Source organism: Symphalangus syndactylus, chromosome 2, assembly GCF_028878055.3.
Source record: "Symphalangus syndactylus isolate Jambi chromosome 2, NHGRI_mSymSyn1-v2.1_pri, whole genome shotgun sequence".
In the NCBI taxonomy this organism is placed as follows: Eukaryota; Metazoa; Chordata; class Mammalia; order Primates; family Hylobatidae; genus Symphalangus; species Symphalangus syndactylus.
Window position 1 is genome coordinate 41,699,900 of NC_072424.2, and position 24,924 is coordinate 41,724,823.

At 37.5% G+C, this 24,924-nt stretch overlaps 1 protein-coding gene across 22 annotated transcripts in view; it reads right to left on the bottom strand.

The window, feature by feature from the left end:
- Positions 1-24,924, bottom strand: part of LCOR (ligand dependent nuclear receptor corepressor) — a 167,970-nt gene that overhangs the window by 80,845 nt on the left and 62,201 nt on the right. For 20 of the 22 annotated variants that reach the window (XR_008652609.2, XM_063628550.1, XM_063628555.1 and 17 more), the window contains 2 exons: positions 8,640-8,705; positions 8,225-8,304 (listed from right to left, as the gene is read on the bottom strand). Coding sequence is in view for 10 of the 22 variants with exons in the window: in XM_063628550.1 (XP_063484620.1) it covers positions 8,225-8,304; positions 8,640-8,705 (146 nt within the window). In the remaining 12 variants the exon portion in view is untranslated. Of the gene's footprint in view, positions 1-8,224; positions 8,305-8,639; positions 8,706-24,924 lie in introns of those variants that run through there. The other 2 variants (XM_063628602.1, XM_063628601.1) reach the window with 2 other exon arrangements.

Consider the following 24,924-nt stretch of genomic DNA (forward strand, 5'->3'; position numbering starts at 1 on the left):
CCAAAGGCCATGCACCACTGCATCCTGCGCCTAGCACCTACATCCTGCCGCCGTTGCTGCCAATATGCCTAGAGAGAGGCTAAAGGGGATGCTAAAGGAGATAATGCCAAGATAAAGGACGAACCACAGAGAAGATCTAAAAGGTTGTCTGCTAACCCTGCTCCTCCAAAGCCAGAGCCCAAGCTTCAAAAGGGCCCTGCAAAGGAGGAGGAGAAGGTACTCAAAGGGAAAAAAGGAAAAAGCTGATGCTGGCAAGGAGGTGAATAACCGTGTAGAAAATGGGAAATGCCAAATCAGACCAGGCACAGAAAGCTGAAGGTGCTGCAGATGCTGGGTGAAGTGTGTGCATTTTTGATAACTGTGTACTTCTGGTGACTGCATAGTTTGAAATTCTATTTTTTACCAAGTTTCATAAAAATGCAGAATTTTGTTTTGTTTTGTTTATTTATTTAGGAGATGGAGTCTTGCTCTCTCCCCAGGCTGGAATGCAGTGGCGCAATCTCGGCTCACTGCAACCTCCGCCTCCTGGGTTCAAGTGATTCTCCTGCCTCAGCCTCCCAAGTAGCTGGGACTATAGGCGCACATCACCATGCCTGGCTAATTTTTTTGTATTTTTAGTAGAGACAGGGTTTCACCATGTTGGCCAGGATGGTCTCGATCTCTTCACCTTGTGATCTGTCTGCCTCGGCCTCCCAAAGTGCTGGGATTACAGGCGTGAGCCTCCGCGCCTGGCTTATTTACTTACATATTTTTTAAAGCTATGCTGTGAGCACACAGAATACTTCATTGTCGTTTTTGGGGGAAGGGGCATAGGTCACTAATAGAATGTCTCCGAAGCCAGACTGTTGCAGGGAAAACACCTCTCCCTTCTAGTTTTGAGAGACTTCCTCTTGGCTCCCAGGAGGTGGGATTCCCTGACTTTGATACACATGGGCACCGTGGCACAAAAGCCTTGTGGTATAGAAAAACAAATGTATTTTTATGTCTTCTTCTCCCTTTCCACCTTTCAACACAGACTTAATTCCCTTAAATCCAGACATCTGTTGGGACCTGATCCCCAATAATTGGTTACCAGTGTGTCAAGCAATCTGGACTTCCCAGTGATGCCACTGAGATGGCACCCCTCAAAAGAGCAGTGGTTCCATTTCTAGATTGTGGATCTTCAGATAAATACTGCCATTTTCATTTCACTTCCTTAAAGTCAGGGTCAGCTCTTGAAAAGTTGTCAACCCTCACTCTAAACTTTCCCCGTTCAGTGCATTAGATGAAGACTTCGTTCGGTTTTATAGTGGCTTTCTGATTTTTGGTAGTCCACTGAAGGAGGGAGTTTGAAAGTTCTTCTATACTGTTAACGACTGTCTGCCCATGTCCTGCCTGAAATACTACAATTGTTTATCGAAAGTATCTTTAATAAAGCTGGATACAGTTTGGCTTGGGAAAAAAAAAAAAACTTTCAATGTATTAAAATAGCAATAAAGGCCAGGCACGGTGGCTCACGCCTGTAATCCCAGCACTTTGGGAGGCCAAGGCAGGCGGATCACCTAAGGTCAGGAGTTCGAGACCAGCCTGACCAACATGGTGAAACCCCATCTCTACTAAAAATACAAAATTAGCCAGCTGTGGTGGTGGACACCTGTAATCCCAGCTATTCGGGGGGCTAAGGCAGGAGAATCGCTTGAATCTGGGAGGTGGAGGTTGCAGTGAGCCAAGATGGCGCCACTGTACTCTAGCCTGGGCAACAAGAGTGAGACTCCGTCTCAAAATAAAATAAAATAAAATAAAATAAAATAAAATAAAATAAAATAGCAATAAAAACTAAAATGTTAAAGGGATATAACCAAACTTAATGCATATTCACGAACTGAAAGAAATTAAGAAACATTCAGCAAAATATGCTGATACACTGAAAAAGATCTAGTTACATGACTCCTGAGCTAGCTGGGCACTGAAAGGTATCTATTATCTGGCTCCAACCATATCACTGGTTACTTCCAAAAATAAATGCCCTGTTCCAACCAGGATGTGCCCTTTCATCTCTGTTCATCCAGACTTATATATTCTTCAAAAACACAGATCAAGTTCTAACTTCTTCTTTTTTTTCCAGACAGTCTTTCTGTGTCGTCCAGGCATGATCTCGGCTCACTGCAACCTCCAGCTCCTAGGTTCAAACGATTCTCGTGCCTCTCAAGTAGCTGGAATTACAGGCATGGGCCACCAGGCTGGTCTCAAACTCCTGGCCCCAAGTGATCTGCCTGCCTGAGACCTTCCAAAGTGCTGGGATTACAGGCATGGGCCACTGCACCCAGCCTCAAGTTGTAACTTCTTCAAACATTCTCCTAATATGCCAATCAAATACTAAACTTACTTTAGTCTTAAACCTAAGTGCACAAACTAATTTTATATTTTGGTATAACATCCTACTCTCCCATCATCCTTAGTGAATCACCCATGTTATCTGTACTTTCCAACAGCTATCTCTATTCCAGCCATACGCAACAGACTGATCACTGAAGCAGTCCGTTTTTAGGAATTAACTACTAAAAGTAATTTCTCATCCTTCCCATCTCTCCCCCACCCTCTCACTACTACTGGATTAGCTCTTCATACTATCAACATACATTTGATACATAATGTATTTGGTTTGATTACATAGTATCTGTAATCAAAAAATCTCAGTGGATGGTTTTTCATTGATATATAAAATAACATAGCTACACATGTATTTTAGTAAACATACATGTTTCAAAGCAATGACACTCTCGTACCAAGAGTACATACACCTAGTACCCACACCTTGAATTCTTATACAGTTCTCTGATTAAAAGGAACTAGAGTTTTTTGGAGAAATCCAGGGCCGGGACAGGGAAAGTACATGTTAAGACTGGAACATCTTTTAAGGCCAAAAAGTAAAAAAAAAGTGCTTTAAAAAAAAGAAAGATGTCAAAAAGGACACAAGAGCCAAATTCAAAGGGCTCTAAATGGCCTAGGATAATTTGAACTGCTAAGTAAACAAGGACTGTAATGAATTATAATCCACAGAATGAAATAAGAATCCATGAATTCGTACTGATATATTAAAACAACAACATAAACGGGGAGAAAAGAGTTCTTCCTTACAGTAGAATTCCAACTCATAAATGTGGAAGAAATAATGGAAATAGAAAATCATTTGGTCAACACCACAGTAATATTTTTTTCAGGCAATGTTCATCAATGGATGCTAAAATTAGTGTATGAAAAACTAGTATAATTTAAAAAAAGAGGATATTTACAAAACCTCAAAGTACCTCCCCCAACAATGTAGCCATTAACTACAAAAAGAAAGAAAGAAAGAAAGAAAGAAAGAAAGAAAGAAAGAAAGAAAGAAACCTTAGAGAAAAGAGGCAGACAGCACCTTAACTAAGTGATCAAAGTAAACATCACCATGTGCTTTCTGACATGATGCACGAAGAATGATACAACTTCAGTCAGACTGTAATCCTGGACTGGATCTTGGACCAGATAAAGGACACTAGTGGGATAACTGGCAAATTTGCAAAGGTTTGCGGTATCATTGTTAATTTCCTGAATTTATAATCGTACTATGGTTACATAACATGCTAACATTTGGAGAATCTGGTTAAAGAATATATGGGAATTCCTTTTACAATTTTTGCAATTGCTTTGTAAGGCTAAAATTAATTTGAAAATTTGAAGCTTAAAGAAAGGTTAAAGAAGGCCGGGTGCAGTGGCTCACGCCTGTAATCACACTTTGGGAGGCCGAGGCAGGTGGACTGCCTGAGGTCAGGAGTTCGAGGCCATCCTGACCAACATGGTGAAACCCCGTCTCTACTAAAAATACAAAAAAATTAGCCGGGCGTGGTGGCATGTGTCTATAATAACAGCTACTCGGGAGGCTGAGGCAGGGGAACTGCTTGAACCAGGGAGGTGGAGGGTGCAGTGAGCCAAGATCATGCCTCTGTACTGCAGCCTGCACAACAGAGTGAGACTCCATCTCAAAAAGAAAGAAAGAAAGAAAGAAAGAAAAGCCTCATGAATAAGCAGTACACAGAGAATTGTGTATATATGTAAACACTCAAAACAGCTATTATAATTTTCCAAGTTTATTAAGCCTCCTGACTTCTTAGTCACTCATTTAATAAATATTTTAGAGTGCCTACTTTATGCCCATAAAACAGAAAATGGGAGGAAGGAAAGAAGCAAGCAGGTAACTGAGGCAGTCAGTCAGTCATTCACTCACAGATTCCTAACACAGCTAGAATTGGTCATTTCAAATACATTTCCCTCTTTCCAAGTGAGAAATTTCCAACTGAGGATTCCCTCCCTCTTTCCAAGTGAATTCCAAGACCTACTTAATTCTTGCTCTCCACTTTCCATGTTCCTGCTCCTACTGTTAGCAAAATGCATATATTCTAAAAACATGGATCAAATCCCAGCTATGTAATTTTGCCCATAACTGAGCATCTCTGACCCTTTCCATTTCTTTATTTATAAAACTAGGATGCCTTAAATCAACTTTATAGGATTGTTTTGAAGATTAAATAGGAGCGGCAGGGCGTGGTGGCTCACGCCTGTAATCCCAGCACTCTGGGAGGCTGAGGCAAGTGGATCACTTGAGGTCAGGGGTTCAAGACCAGCCTGGCCAACACGGTGAAACCCTGTCTCTACTAAAAATACAAAACATAGCTGGGCATGTTGGTGCACGCCTGTAGTTCCAGCTACTCGGGAGGCTAAGGCATAAGAATCGCTTGAACCCAGGAGGCAGAGGCTGCAGTGAGGCAAGGTCACGCCACTGCACTCCAGCCTGGGCAACAGAGCAAGACCCTGTCTCAAAAAAAGAAAAAATGGGAACATGTAAACATAACTGGCACATAGTAGATGCTCAGAACATGTTAGTTGCCTTTCCCTTACAGTTACATTCTCTAACTTCTGCAGGATCCTGAAGTGTAGTTCAAAAATTTTTACTAATCTCTAGGTGAATCCCTGTTCTACTTCCCAAAGAGGCTACTTCATATTTTTCACCTATGTAATTTTAAAGGTAAATATAAATAATGTATTTGCTTTATCCATTCTACAGATTTAGTATTTACTGAAAATCCAACTAGCTAAAAGTATGCCTGAACTGTTTCCCAAATATCAGGTCAATATTTCTAAGTGCTTTTCCAAATACTACCTAGATTATCTCACCATGTCATCTCAAACTCGATTCCAATACCATGCTCTATGCTGCCACCTATTGGCTATTACCATATTCTCCAGATAGTTCTTTCTATTTTAGAACCTTAAGCCAGCCTTCAAATGCAAGCCTCAGTCCAACGGATATAATACATTTCCAAAAAACAAAAAAAAGGATTTAATTTCCAGACTCTAGTCCTTCTCAGACAAGATGCTCCAAGTGACTGCAAAGAGTTCCAATATAAACACTTTAAGTCTAACACAACTAAAGAAATACTGTAAATCTGACAATTCACATGATATAGGCTTTCTCTTTTCCTATTTTCCATTACAGATGTATGACTGTCTCCGAAAATAATAAATGCCAAAGACAGGATATAGTATCTAATGGGGAAAAACAGCTTTCCCAGAACCAGCTGAGCTGTCAAATGGAAAAATTATGTCTATTTAGAAAACCAACTAAAAACTGTAGAACTACAAACAGTAAAACAGTTGTTTTAAGTGCTTCACCATTTCATGACTTTCTCTATCTGTATTTTCTTCTAAAAATATTCACACAAGCCGGGTGTGGTGGCATGTACATGTAGTCCCAGCTACTTGGAAGGTTGAAGAAGCGGGATCACTTAAGTCCAGCCTGGGCAACACAGTGAGACCTTGTCTCTTAAAAAAAATTCATATAATAGTTTACCCTCATACAGCAAAGGAAAACTCTCAATCATATTACAAGAATATACTATATACAACTACCAGGCATAGAATGGCTCTCTTCCTCATCCTAACCTGAAAAAAAAATTAGTAACTGTTTCTTCTTTTTATTCTTCAAAAATTCCTATTAAATGGCTTGCTCAATAAAGAGTCACCAGACACAGACATAGACACACACACAGACACACACACACAGAGTTTAAAATTATGAACTTCAATTTCACTGGAAGTTTAACTCAAAACAATGTTGCTTTCTTTTCTAGTCTCTCTTTTCGGAGCCAGATTAAATTTTAAAACACCTTCTTCCTCAATTCAACAAAAACAGACCATTCCAAATAGTCAGAGCAACAACTTTTTCATGTAGAAAACAAGAAAAAGAAGCCATAAAAGAAGAACATTAAGAAGCACTTAAGTTGGCTACATGTTGGCTTTGAAATTTTGAAGCAACTTGCCAACACAGATAAATAGTGATACAATGGTTATATGCAGGGGTACAAGGAAGCATACAGCATGGTCTGTCTAGTTTTTAGCAGTTGACAATGTAGTCAGGAACAAGATTCAAATATGAAAAAGGATGAACAAAATAAGGCAGAATATTAACTGACAAGTAACTGGCACAGATAATATTGACAACAGTGTGAAAGGTTGAAACAGCAATAGAAGCAGAGGAAGGATGGAGCTTAAGAGTAAAAGCAAAGGAATTTCTAGCTATAGAGAAATAGCTTAGTTGAAAGAAAACTGTATAGAAGACTACTGGGATATCATTAGAAAAGTGGATTAAAATGTGGAGGGTACTGAGGCACTGTTAGGCTAATGAATCCAGAAGACAATGAGAAAGTCATCAAAGGCTAAGTATAAGGTAACATTTCTACACCATTTGAGGGGTGAGGGTTGGAAGGAGTTTAACCTTGTAGGAATATTTAAGATACTGAAGAAAACTGAGAGAGAACTATAGTAATGATTGTGGAAATGAAAAAAAATGAAATTCATTGTGAGGGAAAAACTGATAAAATCTGGTCAATGATTTAAGTAAGAGTTTATAGGGCAGAAGAAGGCCGGGCACAGTGGCTCACGCCTGTAATCCCAGCACTTTGGGAGGCCGAGGCGGGCGGATCACAAGGTCAGGAGATTGAGACCATCCTGGCTAACACGGTGAAACCCTGTCTCTACTAAAAATACAAAAAATTAGCCGGGCGAGGTGGCGGGCGCCTGTAGTCCCAGCTACTCGGGAGGCTGAGGCAGGAGAATGGCATAAACCCGGGGTGCAGAGCCTGCAGTGAGCAGATATCACGCCACTGCACTCCAGCCTGGATGACAAAGTGAGACTCCGCCTCAAAAAAAAAAAAAAAAAAAAAAAAGAGTGTATAGGGCAGAAGAAAGCATTTCCAAGGCTTTAAAACAGGGAATGGATGTACCATGGAAAAAAAAAAAGTAGTAAACCACTATTAATAAATGTTTCCAAGAAGTGAAATGTTTTCTAACAAAATTCTGTTTATGTTTAAAACAAAGCAATACAACAACAAATACACAAAGGTTCAGCCAGTTTATACAATTAAAAATAATAGCATTCATGCCCAGATATTATGAAGAAGTGTCTTAAAGTAGAAACCATAGTATATCATAAATCTACATGAATTAGTAACTGCTTGATCCAGATCTACGTTATTGTTCTTTTTGTACTAAAAATAACTCCCATTACGTGAATTACCACACATTTCATTTTTTAAATAAACACAACAGTTTGAGACTTAATTAATTATTCTGCCTAGTGACCTATATAAATAAAACAATGCATGGGCTGGGCGCGGTGGCTCATGCCTATAATTCCAGCACTTTGGGAGGCTGGGGCAGGCAGATCACTTGAGCTTAGAAGTTCAAGACCAGCCTGGCCAATATGATGAAACCCTATCTCTACTACAAATACAAAAATTAGCTGGTGTGGTGGCAGGCACCCGTAATCCCAGCTGCTCGGGACTGAGGCAGCAGAATTGCTTGAACCCAGTAGGTGGTGGCTGCAGTGAGCCGAGATCGTGCCATTTCACTCCAGCCTGGGCATCACAGCGAGACTCCGTCTCAAAATTAAAAAAAAAACAAAAAAGCCAAAAAACAAAACAACAACAACAATAAATCCATGGTAGGATATAGGTTTCTTAATAGGCTAATCAACAGGATGGAAATAATTTAAATTGCAAAACCCAGGATTAGTATCAAACTCTTTCATAAGTAAGAATAAAACCATACCTTCCTTTTCCTACAGATCCTCCAACAAAGTAACACAATGTTTTAAAAAAGGAAAACTTTAAAATACTACACTAAATAAAAGTTTCACAAGCTTCTTAGTTACCTTTACTTTATCTCTTCTCAAGCAACAGAATAAACAGTTTTCATCAAAAGTCCAATCAGAAATGCTTTCAGGTTCACAGTCTGCAAAAATAGTAACAAATTAATAGTCATAAAAGAGAATTTTTTGGAAAATAAATTAGAATTAATTTCAAAAATAGTTTAACAAAAACCTAAGTAGTTAGGCCATATTTGTCTTAAAATTTTTAACTCTTAAATTCTTAAGTCTTAACTGCTCACTAGTTAATACGTTATTCATACATATATTGACAGTATCAACTAAACACAAAAAGATGCTTACATGAATATAGCTTTAACCCACATGAAACCGTGAACAAAAAGGAGACTGAGGCTTAAATCACCAAGGTATCATGTATGGCACCAGGAAGAATTTGAAATACCAAAAATATTTTGAATACCTTTAAATAAACTGAGATCTTTTAATAATGCAGGTCCAAACAGCCCTTCAAGAATACTTTCAAACCCTGAAAGGATAAAAACAAAATCCATTACCACAATAATATTCATTCTAGTATTGAATAATCTTTGCATAAAAAAAAGGATGGTGTTTTCTTCCAGTTCTCAAGGATCCTGGATTACTATTGAAGGGATGCTTAGAAAAGAGTGTCAGTGACAAATCTAAAAGGAGCATTTGCATTTCTGTCAATGATTAACATTCAACACAAATTCTGAGCACATTCACGAACAAGACCAATGAAGGAATGGAAATTCACAGGTTCTCTTACCATTTTACAAAATCCCAAACACCTCTTCGTACAAACTCTCAGGCTCCATTTTAAAAGGTACTTTTCTCAATGAATGAGTCAAAAACTGCTTCAAAATTTCCACAACTTTTTAAAATAATCTAAATAGCATTTTTCAAAATACCAATTGAGACAACAGATTTTGAGTTAACAGTTTATGAAATCTTTACTGAGAAAAACTACATCACACAAACACAAGGTACAAGACTTTTAAAAGACTTTTGTAAGTATTTAACATTGCCACAATAACTATGCACTGGTTCCTTTATAAATGTAAACCCCACTGATTGTACGTACAAAAAAAAGGGAAATCAAATATACTTGTACACAAATGTTTAAATTATTATGTCCTTCTACCAGTGTGAAAGAAGTAGAAAATGAAAAAATCAAAAATTTTTTCTGGCTTATTATCTCAAATACTGATGATCTACTGAATAATTTAAAAATATCTTTGCCATCTTGCAATTTTTTATGGGTCAAGAGAGTAAGGAGGAAAACAAGAGCAGGAATCAGACTGTATCTTTATACAACATACCAGAAATAATAGATTAAAGCAGTGGTTCCCAAAATGTTTGCCATGGACCTCACCGGGAACTCAAATGGTTATTACAAACAAGGAGTCTGTGAATCCATATGCACTCTCAGTGTGGCCTTTGGGAAGAAATTAATGTCTTGTGCATTCAGTATACATACTACTTTTCAAATGCATAGGAATATTACTGCAATAAAGTAAATATAAAAAGTGTTACTGAATTCCTAGTAGCTAGGGGCACTGTGTATTTTGCAACATAATCTGTCACCTAGGGGCTTGCGATTTAATTGTTAAAAAGCACTCCCATGCTTAAAAGATAAGGTATCCCTTAATTTAAAATACTGTATCTTGCTGGACACATAAGGCCCCCTCACATGTATCAATTCTTGACCACAAATACAACCACAGAAAAGGATTTAGAAGGTAAGGGGGTAGAAATGATGGCCTCCGAAAATGGTATTTTGTTTATCTGGCTATAAGAAGAAGATGGTAATGTAAGGGATTTCTTTGCCTTGGTATTAAGCCATAATTTTCAGTAATCTCTAGTTTGTGTTATTTACACTGTAATTAGAGAGCTGGTTTTTCTATACCATATGATATATCCTAGATTCCAGATTTGTCATTTATTGTTAGGGAGCAATTGTTTTTCAACTCTCTTTAATTCCCATCAAAATTATTCCAAGGACATTAACAAAATCAAACTACCCACTCAAACAAATGGGAGGTATCTATGTCTGTTTATTATTTACCTACTAAAATTAAAATACATTCCACTAAATTGCTATGGTCCCCTCTCTTCCACACTAGGGAGGAAAAAGGGTTGTGGTAGGGCTATGGGGGGTGGGGAGGTAGTGGTAAGAGAAGAGAAGAAACTGCTAGATACTGCCTATTTTGGCCCTGGAGATCAGATATTTTCAGAAGGATCTGACTTAAAAACATAAATAAATCCCACAGCCTATCTCCAATTCTTAAAGCCCCCCTACCTGCCCTCCCAAAAGAAAATCTGATTTCACAAATAATAAAGTATTTCAACACCTTGCAAGCATCAAATACACACCGCAAATAGCTAAAGGAAATTATTAAGTAGGTCTTATCCTGAAGAGCAAATCTAATATTCTTTCACCTGGGTTTATACAAAATTGTAACAAATTCCAAATTTTCGGGCTGAGCGTAATAATTCTTGAAAAGGAAAAAAGTAAATATAGCAAGAAATAATGCCAGGAAAGAAAAATGCAAATAAAAGATTTGGGAGATAAAAATTTTAAAGAACAGAATCTGACATAAGAAAATTGGGCAGAAGATCAATAATACTAACAAAAATTTGACTCATAGATGAAAAAGCAATGACAAAGAACAAAAGCAAACAAAAAAAATCTGGTCATAAACACAAAGATTTAATCACAACTAATTTTGCTCAAAATAGCAATTGTAAACAAGTCACTCCTCTTTTGCTCATATCTGCAACATTACATTAAACCTAACAAATATTATTGATTAGATACTGTAAAGTCGTACTTTGCTACCCTCTGTTCACTGGATGTTAATGCCACTCGGTTTTATTAATACTAAATATTGAATTTAGCAGTTGCATAGCAACAGGGAATGTCTGATGTGCTATGCTTGACATTAACGAAAGGCAAATAAGGGAAGAACAAATATATTCAAAATGTATACCATGATATCATGGAAAAGCCAGAAAGATCAGTAACAAAATGCCATGGAAAACTAAATACTGAAAAAGACAGCCATGCCATTATGTTCAATCACTAGGGCTTAAAAACTACCTCTACATATCACATATAAAGAAAAATTATTTATTTTATCAAAGTTGACTACTTTTGAAAGAATTCCTATCCAACATCACAACTAGTCTCAAGGATGATCTCTAGTTTCTTCTTCACTGCAACCTGCACCATGTCTTCAGGCTATTCCTAAAACACTGCTTCAATAATGCCACCACCTCTTCAAAGTTCACACTGGTTAAAGAACAAACCTCAAATTCCAAATTCAGCAATCAAAACTGCTTATAATTTAACCCTACCTACTGTTAGCTGGCTTAGTTATCAGACCTTTCCTGCTCATTCCTACAGCTCTGGTCAGGATGGTCTTCTGTTGTGTTCAGTGATCATTCCTACCTCCTAATATTTTCTGAAGCCTTTGCATCTCACCTTTGCTAAAATATAGTATCTCTCTCCTTCAAGATAACTCTTCAAATTGTTCAACAAATACATATTCATTTATTCGACATACACTAACTGAGAGTCTATCATTTGCCAGGGACTGTTCAACAGGCAGTGTTGAGCTGACATGTTACCTGCCCTCATGGATCTTTAGTTTCCAGTTCTCTCATCCTCAGAATTCTCAGACTGTTGCTTGATTTTAAATAAAAGTCAGTTGCCTAATGTCTTCTCTGCTTTCTGCCATTTACAAAACACTGTCTTTTCAAGTATTTTGTAAAATAAAATTTGTCACAGGCTATCTAAACACTATGTTCTCATTTTTCTTTTATTCATTTATGTCTTATCTCCTCAAGGAGAATTAATACTCCAGGAAGGCTAGGAAGCAATGTTTCTCTTATAGGAACAATGTTTCTCTCATAGGAAGGCTTCACATGCCTGATTAGCTTCTGATTTAATCACGCAGCTCTCAAAAACAGAAGATAGAAGACTAAAATCTCCCACAAATTTCCCCCTTCAATCTAAATTACAATCCATTTCCAATGAAAAAGGGGAAAACAGGTTATACAAAGAAACAGAATAGGAATATATCAAATACAAAGCTAACTAAGGTCAGCAATATAGCCTGCTCTTTTGGAAAAAAATTAATAGAATGAAAAAATGGTTCCTGGGTCTTGGGAACCTCTCCTCTGAGATAACCAGTACAGAGACTAGCAGTTTCAGAGAGGTGCTGAAGGAAATGTAGGAATATATCAGAAAATGAGCAATTTTTACATCAAAGTCCCCTAGATCTTGTACTCAAGCTTGTACTGAGCTTGGTGCTCAATCTTCAATAAAGTACAATCATGTGCCACACAACGATGTTTTAGTCAAGGATGGATTGCATATGCCACGGTAGTCCCATAAAATTATAATGGAGCTGAAAAATTCCTACTGCTTGGTGATTATAGCCATTGTAATGTTGGACTGCAATTACTTTATTCCTAAATAAATTTAGTGTAGCCTAAGGGTACAGTATTTGTAAGTCTACAGTAGTGTACAGCAACATTCTAAGCCTTCGTGTTCACTTACCACTTACTCACTGACTCACTCAGAGCAACTTCCAGTCCTGCACTCTCCACTTATGGTAAGTGCCCTATCCACGTGTGACAATTTTTACTGTACCTTTTCTATGTTTAGATATACAAATACTTACCACTGTGTGACAATGATATTGTGTGACAATGGCGGTATTTCCTACAGTATTCAGTACAGTAATATGCTGTACAGGTTTGCAGGCTAGCAGCAACAGGCTATACCAAATAGCCTAGGTATGTAGTAGGCTATATTATCTAGGTTTGTGTAAGTATACTTTATGATGTTTGAAAAATGATGAAACTGCCCAAGGATGTGTTTCTCATAATGCATCCCCATTGTTAAGCAACACATGACTGTATTATATTTTACAAAGTATCAGTTCAAAGGTGCTTGCTGGCAATAATAATCACTTAGTGTCCTAATAAACAAAGAGGGGAATGATATTATCTGGAGTTGTTTGCTTAAAACTCAGGATGTGTGACTTGATGCCACCACCACACTGAGCTTCATACCAAGTCAGTCACAAAGTGAAAGTACTGGGTTGGTGCAATAGTAATTGTGGTAATAATTTTAGAGCACTAGATTATACAATCTTTTATATTCTATCCCAGGTAATTAAGGTAATCGATCCTTTTTAATTGACACTCCAACTATCTCACTATGTTATTAAATCAAAGACCAGATGAACTTTATAGATTATGAACAATGACCATTCAGGCTTCTCTTCCCCTTACTATCCCTGGTGATTCATTTTATTATTAGAGAACTACATTCATTAATAATTCTTCCTCTCCTCCTGAGCACATTCTCCCAGATGATGCACTATGATGAACCCTATTTGTTGGCTCACTTACCACTCTCAGAATTACCCAGCACAAGAACTGATGACAAAACCTGGCCAGATATACCAAAGAGAAGTAACACTTTAATCACAACTAATGGCCCAAACTGAAACAGAATTAATGAAGACAAAACAGTAGCACTTGAAGACAAATTATAAATAGTATTTTTATTGAGGCCAGGGAGGAATAGTATTTTTTTTTAAGAGCAAAGAGCTCTGAATAAAAGAGCAGAGAACAAATGCTTGGGGGGAGGAGAAAAACTACTAAAATTACCAAATAGAATTAAGTAGAGAAATACACAACAAAGTAGTGATTTAGAAAATCAACTTAAGAAATGTCCTACTATCAGTCTGGACAACATGATAAAACTCCATCTCTACAAAAAAGTACAAAAAATTAGCCCAGGGTGGTGGCACACACCTGTAGTCCCAACTACCTGGGAGGCTGACGTGGTAAGATCACTTGAACCCAGGAGGTGTAAGGTGCAGTGAGCCGAGATTGCACCACTGCACTCCAGCCAGGGCAACAGAGCGAGACCATTGAAAGAAGGTGGACCAACGGACAGACGGAGGAATGGATGGAAGGAAGGAAGGAAGAAATGGCCTAATATTGTATAGTGAAGTGTCAAAGACACATACATCATGAGAAAAAGATTAGAGATGAGGTGGCCACACATGCAATATCTGTAAAATAGGATTTTTAGAACAAGAAAAGGCAAAGAATGAACATTTTAAAAATTTAAATTAAAAGAAAATTTAAGGAAGGAAAAGGAAACAAAAACTTCCTAATGTTGATTACTGACTTGAGTCTTCTTATCTAATGGGTTCCATGAAACACTGGGGCAGCACTAGGGGTTGGAGGGGAAGCTACACATGTAGACTCTCCTGGTAAAATATCTGAATTTCAACAATAAAAATTTACAAGCTCCAAATATGGAAAATATTTCACTTAATTTTACTTAAAATAAGAGGAAAGAGATTTAGACCACCAGTCATTTCACTGGTAAATGTGAATGCTAAACATCTATGGAGAGCTGGGTATGGTATGTGGTGACACACACCTGTAGTCCCAGTTACTTGGGAAGCTTAAGTGGAAGGACTGCTTGAGTCCAGGGGTTTGACCTAGGCAACATGGGGAGACCCCATCTCTTTTTATTTTATTTTATTTTATTTTATTTTATTTTATTTTGAGATGGAGTCTTGCTCTGTCACTCAGGCTGGAGTGCGGTGGCGCGATCTCGGCTCACTGCAAGCTCCGCCTCCCGGGTTCACGCCATTCTGCTGCCTCAGCCTCCCGAGTGGCTGGGACTACAGGCGCCCGCCACCATGCCCGGCTAATTTTTTGTATTTTTAGTGGAGACAGGGTTTCACTGTGTTAGCCAGGATGGTCTCAATCTCCTGAACTCGTGATCCGCCCGCCTTGGCCTCCCAAAGTGCTGGGATTACAGGTGTGAGCCACTGCACCCGGCCGACCCCATCTCTTACAACAGAAAAAAGAAAAAAAAAAGCCTACGAAGCAGTGTTTACAAAATTCTAGAGGAAAAATGAAGACAATGTGTTGCTTATGAATATTGATAAAAGACATTTATAGACATTCTCTGATTTGGGAAGTAGAACAGCCATTCACTCTGGAGGGTAAGGTTTACTCAAAGTAGTTCCATTAAGAAAAAAAATATGATTAGGAATAAAGATCTCCTGAAAAGGGAAAAGACTGTTTATATAAAAACTAATGGCAGGCTGCTATAAATATCTTGTCTTTTAATCTCTAATATGTGGTCAGTCTTCATTTTCATACTATTTTTGTTTCTTTTATTCCTTGATCGATCCTATCAGTTTTTTTTAGTTTTTTTCTTTCAAAAACTACTTTGACTTTTTTGTTCTTCTCTATTATATCACTGATTTCATTAAATTTTGCTCTAATTTTTTTCAATTATCCATTTCTTTGGGTTTATTCTATTGCATTTTTGTCTAACTTATAAAAGATTCATTTATTCCTTATTTTCAGGTTTCTTTTTTTAAAAAATGAATCAAGTATAGGATGATTTAAAAGAACTAAAATTTTAATTATTGTATATTAAGAGGTAATCTGTGATAAACAAAATGTGGTATATCCATACAATGGAATAAAATTAGAATATGGATGAATAAGTCTCAAAACACATTGTGTTAGGTGAAAAAAGGACAGAAACAAAAGACCACATACTATGAGTCCATGGATATAAAATGTACTGAAAAGGCAAATCTACAGATAGAAGAAAGTACATTAGTGGTTTCCTATGGCTGAGTGAAAATGAAAAAATAATTGCAAATGGGCAACACATTTCTTTTTGTATTAAGGGAAATATTCTAAAATTAGATTGTGGTGATGGCTGCATAATTCTGTGACTATAATAAAAATCGGTGAACTGCACACTTAAAATAGGTGAATTGTAAGGTATGTAAATTATGTCTCAATAAAGCTGTTTACAAAATAGGTACTCTATGCCTGTTTGGTAAAAAATTGTAATGTTTTAAGATAATCTGGCCTATTAGAGCCAGCTTTGTAATTCTAATTTAAAATGTATAACTGAACAGCTAATTTAGACTCATGATTTTAAGCTGAAATTTTACTAAGTTTGCATCCTGTGTAAGAATACTCACAAAACTTAAGAATATTTATATTTACAATTTTAAATTATTAGATTTACAAGATTTATTTAAGTATCTAAGGTTTTATTAAATCAATATTTACAGAGAAAATAAATTTAATTTATACTTACAGATTTAAATATTTTAAGAAGTTAAATTAAGATATTTATCAAAAGTTTGTTAAAATTAGTTACAGAATAAGATCTGTATTTAGAGAGAACTAGGTTTTAAGTTTATAAATTTAAATAAAGTGAACATTTAAAAATTAAAAATCAAAGTAACTATGCATTACCTTTTCTATTCACAAAGCCATCAAGAACATTATTTTTTAAATCTCACATTTAATAAGAATTAATCAAGTGTTTACATAGAGCTCAGCAGTGTGGGGATACAGGAGTTATGTTTAAAAATATGCCCTGCCGTTAAGATATTTATAATTCTAGTCAAGGAGTCAAAATTAACATGCTTTCCCACTACTACGCAGATACTTATAACTCTCCAATCCTTTATTTCTTGCCCTAAGACCAAATTTCTAATTTCCTACTTCGTATTATCACCAAAATCTCCTAATTACCTAAAAATGCCCACCAAATCAAAATCATTTTACTCCTTTCCTTCATCTCAATCATAGATTCCTTCTATACTTTGTATTCATTACTAAGAAAATGGCATCACAAACACCTTCCCCCCAAGTTATTCAGGTTAAATAGTGACCTCGGTTAGTCACAATTCCATTCTTTCCATAAATCACCAAGTATTCCGGTCATTGAGTCCTATTCATTTTACTTCAGAAAGATTCCTCCCAATCTGTTCTCTCTTTTCCATCCCTAAATTCAGGTTTTCACTATTTCTTATCTTAACAATTATAATAAATGTCACTCATGTTGGTAATAATGACAGTTATCATTAACTGCACCCTTATTTGGTATCAGGCAAGCACTACAGCAGGTGCTTCATGCCCATAACAAAATCTTCAGAGGAATACTGTAAAACAAGTACTATTACTACCTAGAATGTGTAAAACAAAACAAAACAAAAAACAAACAACCCTGAAAATCAAAGCAGCTAATTCGTTCCAAACTGCAAAGGCCAATACCTAGATTTAAAACTATTCCTGTGATTCTAAAGCCCAGGCTCTTTTCATTTCATCACACCACCTATTAATAACATCTCTTAATTTTTAATTTATCTTAGTATTCTCCCATACCACCATCTCTATCACCAGAATCCACCCTTCATGCTGCTGCTAAACATCATCCTTTCTAGGTTTTAAAAACATTTGATAGCTTTCCACTGACAATACTGAAGATTTCAATTTCTGGATGCCACGCATGATCATTATAGGATCTGATCCCAAATTATCTTTTCAGTCTCTCCTGCTACCATATTCTGTATAAATACACTATGCTCTGGCCATACTGATCAGTCATAACACATACTGTCAATGGTTCCATGCCACTTGAGCACAGTATGTCCTCAGCCTACAATGTTCTTCCTGCAACCCTCAATCTAATTCTAAGGTATCCCCATCTTACCCCATAAGCCCCAGGCAAAGATAGGAACATCCTCATCAGTACTCAAGTTGTACTATTTATATACTTTTTGGTATTTAATCTGCTAGGTTTTCAGCAAAGAATTGGAGTTTATTCATCTTTTAACATCACCCTATACTTTAAACTACCATCCTCAAGTAAGTGCTCAATAAATATTTGTTGGATGAATGCAAACACACTCTTTTTAATTCCTACATCATTATAATTAACTGAGAGGTTGGAGATTTTACAAGGACTCTGCTTTATGTATCAGGCACGCTAAAGACTTGAAAAAATAGAAATAAAACAGAAGGGTAATAGGTATCTGACCAAAAAAAAAAAAAGATGGCTTTCTGCTCTAGCTCAACTAAGTTCTCTGTATCTATGGACTAAAACCAGAACGTAATTAAGGGCTCTCTTTGCTGGCCCACAAACAGAAGGCAGCAAACTTTTTTTGTGGAAAGCTGTAATCATAGTGAAGATAGAAATAAAATAAAAAAGATAAAGTCCTGAAAAACAATGGTATTAATACATTAAGGAGGGAAAAGAAAGATATACTGAGTAGTTAGAACATTATCAGAATACAGTATTTACATACATAATGCCATAAACAAGATTCAAAGGTATTAAATAAGTTACCAAAATCACAGAAGTAGTGAGTAGCTAGGTCAGATTAAGTCTTTGGAAATCCAGGGGCAGTTCTGTTTCATTTTTTCAAGTGTGTCAAACTTTCTAGGTTAATTATGCTTAGAAAGAAACCATTTAAATGCAAATCTGAGGTCGATCAGGAATGAGTCGATTACATCAGTTCACAATCCATAGGCCACAGTCCCTTTGAAGACCTCTGTCATTACAAGGTCAGTAAATTCATATGAGCACTGTTTGTAAATCAAATAAAAATGTGCTTGCATATACAGCCACTAACTACTCTTTTTTAACACATCCTGCTACAAACAATAAAATACGTATTCATTTAAAAAGCATTACTGAATCCGTAGTATCTTTTTTACACCACATTTTTTCTCAAAGATACCAAAACTACAAATTACGGTGTGAGAGGTAAGCATTCTTTGGGGTTTTTTTGCTTTTCTTTCTTTCTTTTTTTTGAGACAGAGTCTCGCTCTGTCGCCCAGGCTGGAGTGCAGTGGCACGATCTCGGCTCACTGCAAGCTCCGCCTCCCGGGTTCATGCCATTCTCCTGCCTCAGCCTCCCGAGTAGCTGGGACTACAGGTGCCCGCCAACACGCCCGGCTAATTTTTTGTATTTTTAGTAGAGACGGGGTTTCACCGTGTTAGCCAGGATGGTCTCGATCTCCTGACCTCGTGATCCGCCCGCCTCAGCCTCCCAAAGTGCTGGGATTACAGGCTTGAGCCACCGCGCCCGGCCGCTTTTCTTTCTTTCTTTCTTTCTCTCTCTCTCTCTCTCATATTCCTTGGGAATAATGGAGTTAACTAAGTAAAAACAAAATTATAAGCTGAATGATTTCCTTCACTTTAGGTAAAATGGAAATTTCTATAGTTGAAAGAACAGAGATAAAAACTAAACTTTGAAAGCTCTTAGGGTTGGAAAGGTGCGGGTTTCTTTTCTATCCCTTCCCATCCTCTCCCTATTCCTTTGTCCATTTACTCTCTTCTTTCCAGAGTTAGCCCCAACCTAGACCTAGCATGCTTGCGGGAGCTTTATACTATTAGGAGATTCATTTATTATCTTCAGTGTGTGGATCTCAATAACTCTAGATTGTTTTAAAATTACTTTGGGCCAAGTATCATGGCTCATGTCTGTAATCCCGGCACTTCGGAAAGTCAAGGTGGGTGGATCACCTGAGGTCAGGAGTTCAAGACCAACCTGGCCAACATGGTAAAATCCCGTCTCTATTAAAAATCCAAAAATTAAGGCCGGGCGCGGTGGCTCAAGCCTGTAATCCCAGCACTTTGGGAGGCCGAGGCCGGCGGATCACGAGGTCAGGAGATCGAGACCACGGTGAAACCCCGTCTCTACTAAAAATACAAAAAAAAAAAAAAAATTAGCTGGGCGTCGTGGCAGGTGCCTGTAGTCCCAGCTACTTGGAGAGGCTGAGGCAGGAGAATGGCGTGAACCCGGGAGGCAGAGCTTGCAGTGAGCCGAGATCGCGCCACTGCACTCCAGCCTAGGCAACAGAGCAAGACTCCATCTCAAAAATAAATAAATAAAAAAAAATAAAAAATAAAAATAAAAATACAAAAATAAGCTAGGCTTCGTGGTGTGTGCCTGTAGTCCCAGCTACTCGGGAGGCTGAGGCGGGAGAATCGCTTGAGCCTGGGTGGCGGAGGTTGCACTGAGCCAAGATGACGCCACTGCACTTTAGTCTGGGCAACAGAGCGAGAATCTGTCTCAAAAAAAAAAAATGGTAATAATAATAATAATAAATAAAACTAATAAAATTACTTTGCAAGTAATTTACTGAAAAGAAAACAAATTAAAATTTCTCATATTTTCCCCCATTCCTCACAAGCAGTCAACTCTATTTGAGGTAAGTACTTCAGTCTAATACATTTGTGAATAAAAAAAGTCAATGACATAAGGTATGACTATACAGTAATAGTGAGATCCCTCCTCATCCCACATGCCTCTAAATACTAGAAATTTCAGTAACATCCATATAAGTGCTACTGTACAAAGCAGTGAAGAGAGCATTTAGAGAGCTGAGAAAAAAATTATCTAGGAGGCAAGATTTTTTTTTTTCTTTTTAATTTTTAGAGACAGAGTCTCTTTCTGTTGCCCAGGCTGGGTTGTAATGGCACAATCATAGCTCACTGTAACCTCAAACTCCTGCGGTCAAGCAATCCTCCTGCCTCAGCCTCCTGAGCAGCTTGGACTACAGGCATGCATCACAACGGCTAGTTAATTTTTAAATTTTTCTTCAGAGACAGTCTTGCTATGTTGCCCAGGCTGGTCTCAAACTCCTGGTCTCAAGTGATCCTTCTGCCTTGGCCTCCCAAAACACTGGGATTACAGGCAAAGGAGGTAACATTTCTGAGCACTCAATGAAGTGAGGGAACAAGCCATATGGAGACACATGAATGTTCTACGCAGAGTGAAGAGCACTGAGGTAGTTAAGGTATGAAGTATGGTATATTGAGAATTAGCAAGAAAGCAGGCATGGTCAGCAAGGTGATTTAAGGTGGGAAGTACAAGATGAGGTAAGAGATTTAGAGATATGATCATACAGTCCACGGTGAGGAGACTGGATTTTGAATTTTAATAGAAATCCACTTAAGTGTTATATTTGGGTAGTGGTAGAGATAAAATAATTAGATATATATAGTTTAAGATTACCAGGTAGCTGTAGAGAACAGATTATTGGATAAAGCATTAGGCAACTATCAGGACAACAGCCTTGGCAACAGATAGTGGTAGCAATGGAGGTAGAGGGTAGTGACTCCACAGAGAGTATACATCAAAGATAAAACCAACTTGCTTGATGATGTGCCGATGTGGAATGTGAGGGAAAATGACACTTAGGCTTTTGGTCTGTGAACTGAGTAAATGGTAGTGTAACTTTCTAGGATGGAGAAGACTGGAGGATAAATGTTTGGCAGACAGAGATCTAGTTCACTTTTGGGATAAGTCTGAGATGCTACTTAGAAATCAAAGCAGATCTATGAAGAAGGCAAATGGATAGGTGACTTTGAAGTTAAAAGAGAGACACTGAGATGGGGCAATATAAAATTGGGAATCAGTAAAGTACAGATAGAATTTAAAGCTTTAGAACTAGATAAGATCATATTAAGTTAAGGAAAGGAAGGAACAGGACCAAATACTGGAGCATTCCAATGTTTAAAGATTAGAAAGAAAAAGAGACTGAAAATTAAGATCAGGTCTTTTTTACTGTCCTATCTTTACCATCTAGCAAACAACTTGATGGTAAGTACTCAAAAAATACTAGCTGATCTGAACTATTATATATGGCACTGTTATTGAAATAAAGACATATCTTACCCCACCCCAAATGTCATCCAAGGATTCTGAAAGGAAACAGATTCCTTTTAATATAATCAAACACATCTAAATATATCTAATTTATATATTTTAAAAACCATTACTTTTTACCACACTTCTAACATACCATAATATATGGCAGTACAAAAGATAAACCCTCAGTCTGGCCCCAATTGAAGGATATATTAGAAAATTTTAAACTGTACCAAAGTTTGAGTCAGCTTTCAGATTTATATACAAAATTCTTAATAATTCTCCCCTGCTCAAAAAGGTTCAATGATTAGTTACTGCCTGCATAATAAAATTCAAACTGCTTAGTCTGGCTTTCAAATCCTTCCAAAAGTGAACCTTTTCGACACTCTTTTTCAATGCCTTTCAATAACAATCTGCTTCTCAAGTAGGCCTTGATTTTCTTTGTCTTGATCCTTCTCTTCACCTTGTTCCTTCTAAAATGTACTTTCAGGCCGGATGCCGTGGCTCATGCCTATAATCCCAGCACTTTGGGAGGCCAAGGTGGTTGGATCACGTGGTCAAGAAATTTAGACGTGGGGAAACCCCACCTCTACTAAAAATACAAAAATTAGCTGGGCGTGGTGGCGTGCGCCTGTAGTCCCAGCTGCTCAGGAGGCTGAGGCAGGAGAATGGCGCCAACCCAGGAGGCGGAGGTTGCAGTGAGCTGAGATCATGCCACTGCACTCTAGCCTGGGTGACAGAGCAAGACTCCACTACAAAAAAAAAAAAAAAAAATTTTCTCTCAAATATCAATAGTCTTGATCCTACGTGGTCTTCAAGGCCATAGTTCAAAAGTCCCTTCCAACTGTTATCTTTCCTCCCAAATGATTCCCAGTATCTTTCACTTTCTTTTTCCTTCATTTTCAACATGAATGCACGTTTCATGTATCCAATTGAATTTTACATTCACTGTTGTAGTGTAACAGAAGGAGTACTACAACTCTAGGAAGTAAGAGATGTAGTGGTTAAGAATATGAATTAAGAAGCCAGGTCACCTGGGTTCAAATATCTGATTCTGTCTTTTAAAAGCTCTATAACCTTGGACAATTCTTTTTTTTTTTTTTTTTTTTTAAACGGAGTCTTGCTCTGTCACCCAGGCTGGAGTGTAGTGGCGTGATCTTGGCTTACTGCAACCTCCACCTCTAGGGTTCAAGCGATTCTCCTGCCTCAGCCTCCCGAGTAACTAGGACTACAGACGCCCACCACCATGCCCAGCTAGTTTTTGTATTTTTAGTAGAAACGGGGTTTCGCCATATTGGCCAGGCTGGTCTAGAACTCCTGACCTTGTGATCTACCTGCGTCGGCCTCCCAAAGTTCTGGGATTACAGATGTGAGCCACCGTGCCTGGCCAAACCTTGGACAATTTATTTGTCTTCTTCACACCTCACTTTCCTTGGCTACAAATTTATAACGTGATTAGACAAGTATTTGTAAATTATTTAGAATAGTATCTGAAAGCATATTAGAGGTATTATATTATAAAGTGTTACGAAGCAAAGAAGGCAGAGAGGTTATGTTTTCAGTTTGTTAATGCCTCTTTTGTTCCCTATATGATTTAAAAGACTACATACAACAATAATTATAACTCTGTGTTGATGGACAAACAATACATAAAGATTTATTGGAGGGGAGAGAGCTATGTAGCAGCAAAGTATTTTATATACTATTGAAACTAAGTTGTTATTAATTCAAAATAGACGGCTACAAATGAAGGTGTTAATTATAATCCCCAGGACAAACACTAAGAAAATAACTATTACATAGTAAAATAAATGAGAAGGGAATCAAAATGGTACACTAGAAAATATCTATGTAACACAAAAATCAGTCATGGAGGACTTGAACAAAACTGATATAAGACAGACAGAAAGAAATATAAAATGGCAAATGTTCCTCCTTATCAGCAATTATATTACACGTAAATGGAGTAAAGCCTCCAATTAATAGGCAGAAATGGGCAGAATTAATTTAAAAAGCATTATCCAACAATATTCGGTACACAAGACATTTGCTTTAGATCCAAAGACACAAACAGGTTGAAGGTGAAAGAAAAGAAACAGCCCATGCAAACAGCAACCAAAAAAGAAATGGAGTGGCTATACTAGTATCAGACAAAACAGGCACTGCGATGGCCTAAATGTTGGAGTCCCCCCAAAAATCCATATGTTGAAATCCTATCACCTCCAAGGTGATAGGATTAAGAAGTGGGGCCTTTGGAAGGTGATTAGGAAAATAAGGGCAGTGCCCTCATAAATGGGATTAGTGCCCTTACAAAAGAGGCACCAAGAGAGATCCCTCATCCTTTTGTCATGTGAGAACATAGCAAAAAGACAGTCATCCATGAACCAGAAAGCGGCACCTCACCATACCAAATCTGTTTGTGTCTTGATGTTGAACTTCCCAGCCTCCAGAACTGTGAGAAATAATTTTTTTTAATAAACCACTTAGGCAGCCCAAGTGGACTAAGAAAGGCATTAAGACAAAACTACTTAAAAAGACAAAGGACATTATATAATAAGAGTTAATCAAGAACATTTAAGAATTAAAAACATATACGCCCCTAACAACACAGCCCCAAATTCTATGAAGCAAAAATTGACAGACTTGAAGGAAGGAATGGCTCAACAATATTAGCTAGAGACTTCAACACCCTACTTTCAATAATGGGTGGTACAACTAAGCAAAAGATACATAAGGAAAAAGAAGACTTAAACAACACTGTCAGGCAACTAGACCTAAAAGACATATGCAGAACACTCCAACCAACAACAGCAGAATACACATTCTTTTCAAGTGCACTGGAACATCCTCCAGGGCAACACATATGTTAGACCACAAAAAAACTTGCCGTAAATTTCAAAAGACTGAAATCACACAAAGTATCTTTTCCAACCACAATGCAATGAAGTTAGAAATCAGTAACAGGAAAACTGAAAAATTTACAAATATGTGGAAATTAAACAATACATTTTTAAATAGTTACTCAAAAAAGTAACTACAGGCTGGGTGCGGTGGCTCATGCCTGTAATCCCAGCACTGTGGGAGGCCGAGGCGGGTGGATCACCTGAGGTCAGGCGTTTGCGACTAGCCTGGCCAACATGGTAAAAACCTGTCTCTACTAAAAATACAAAAATTAGTTGGGCATGGTGGCGTGTATCTGTA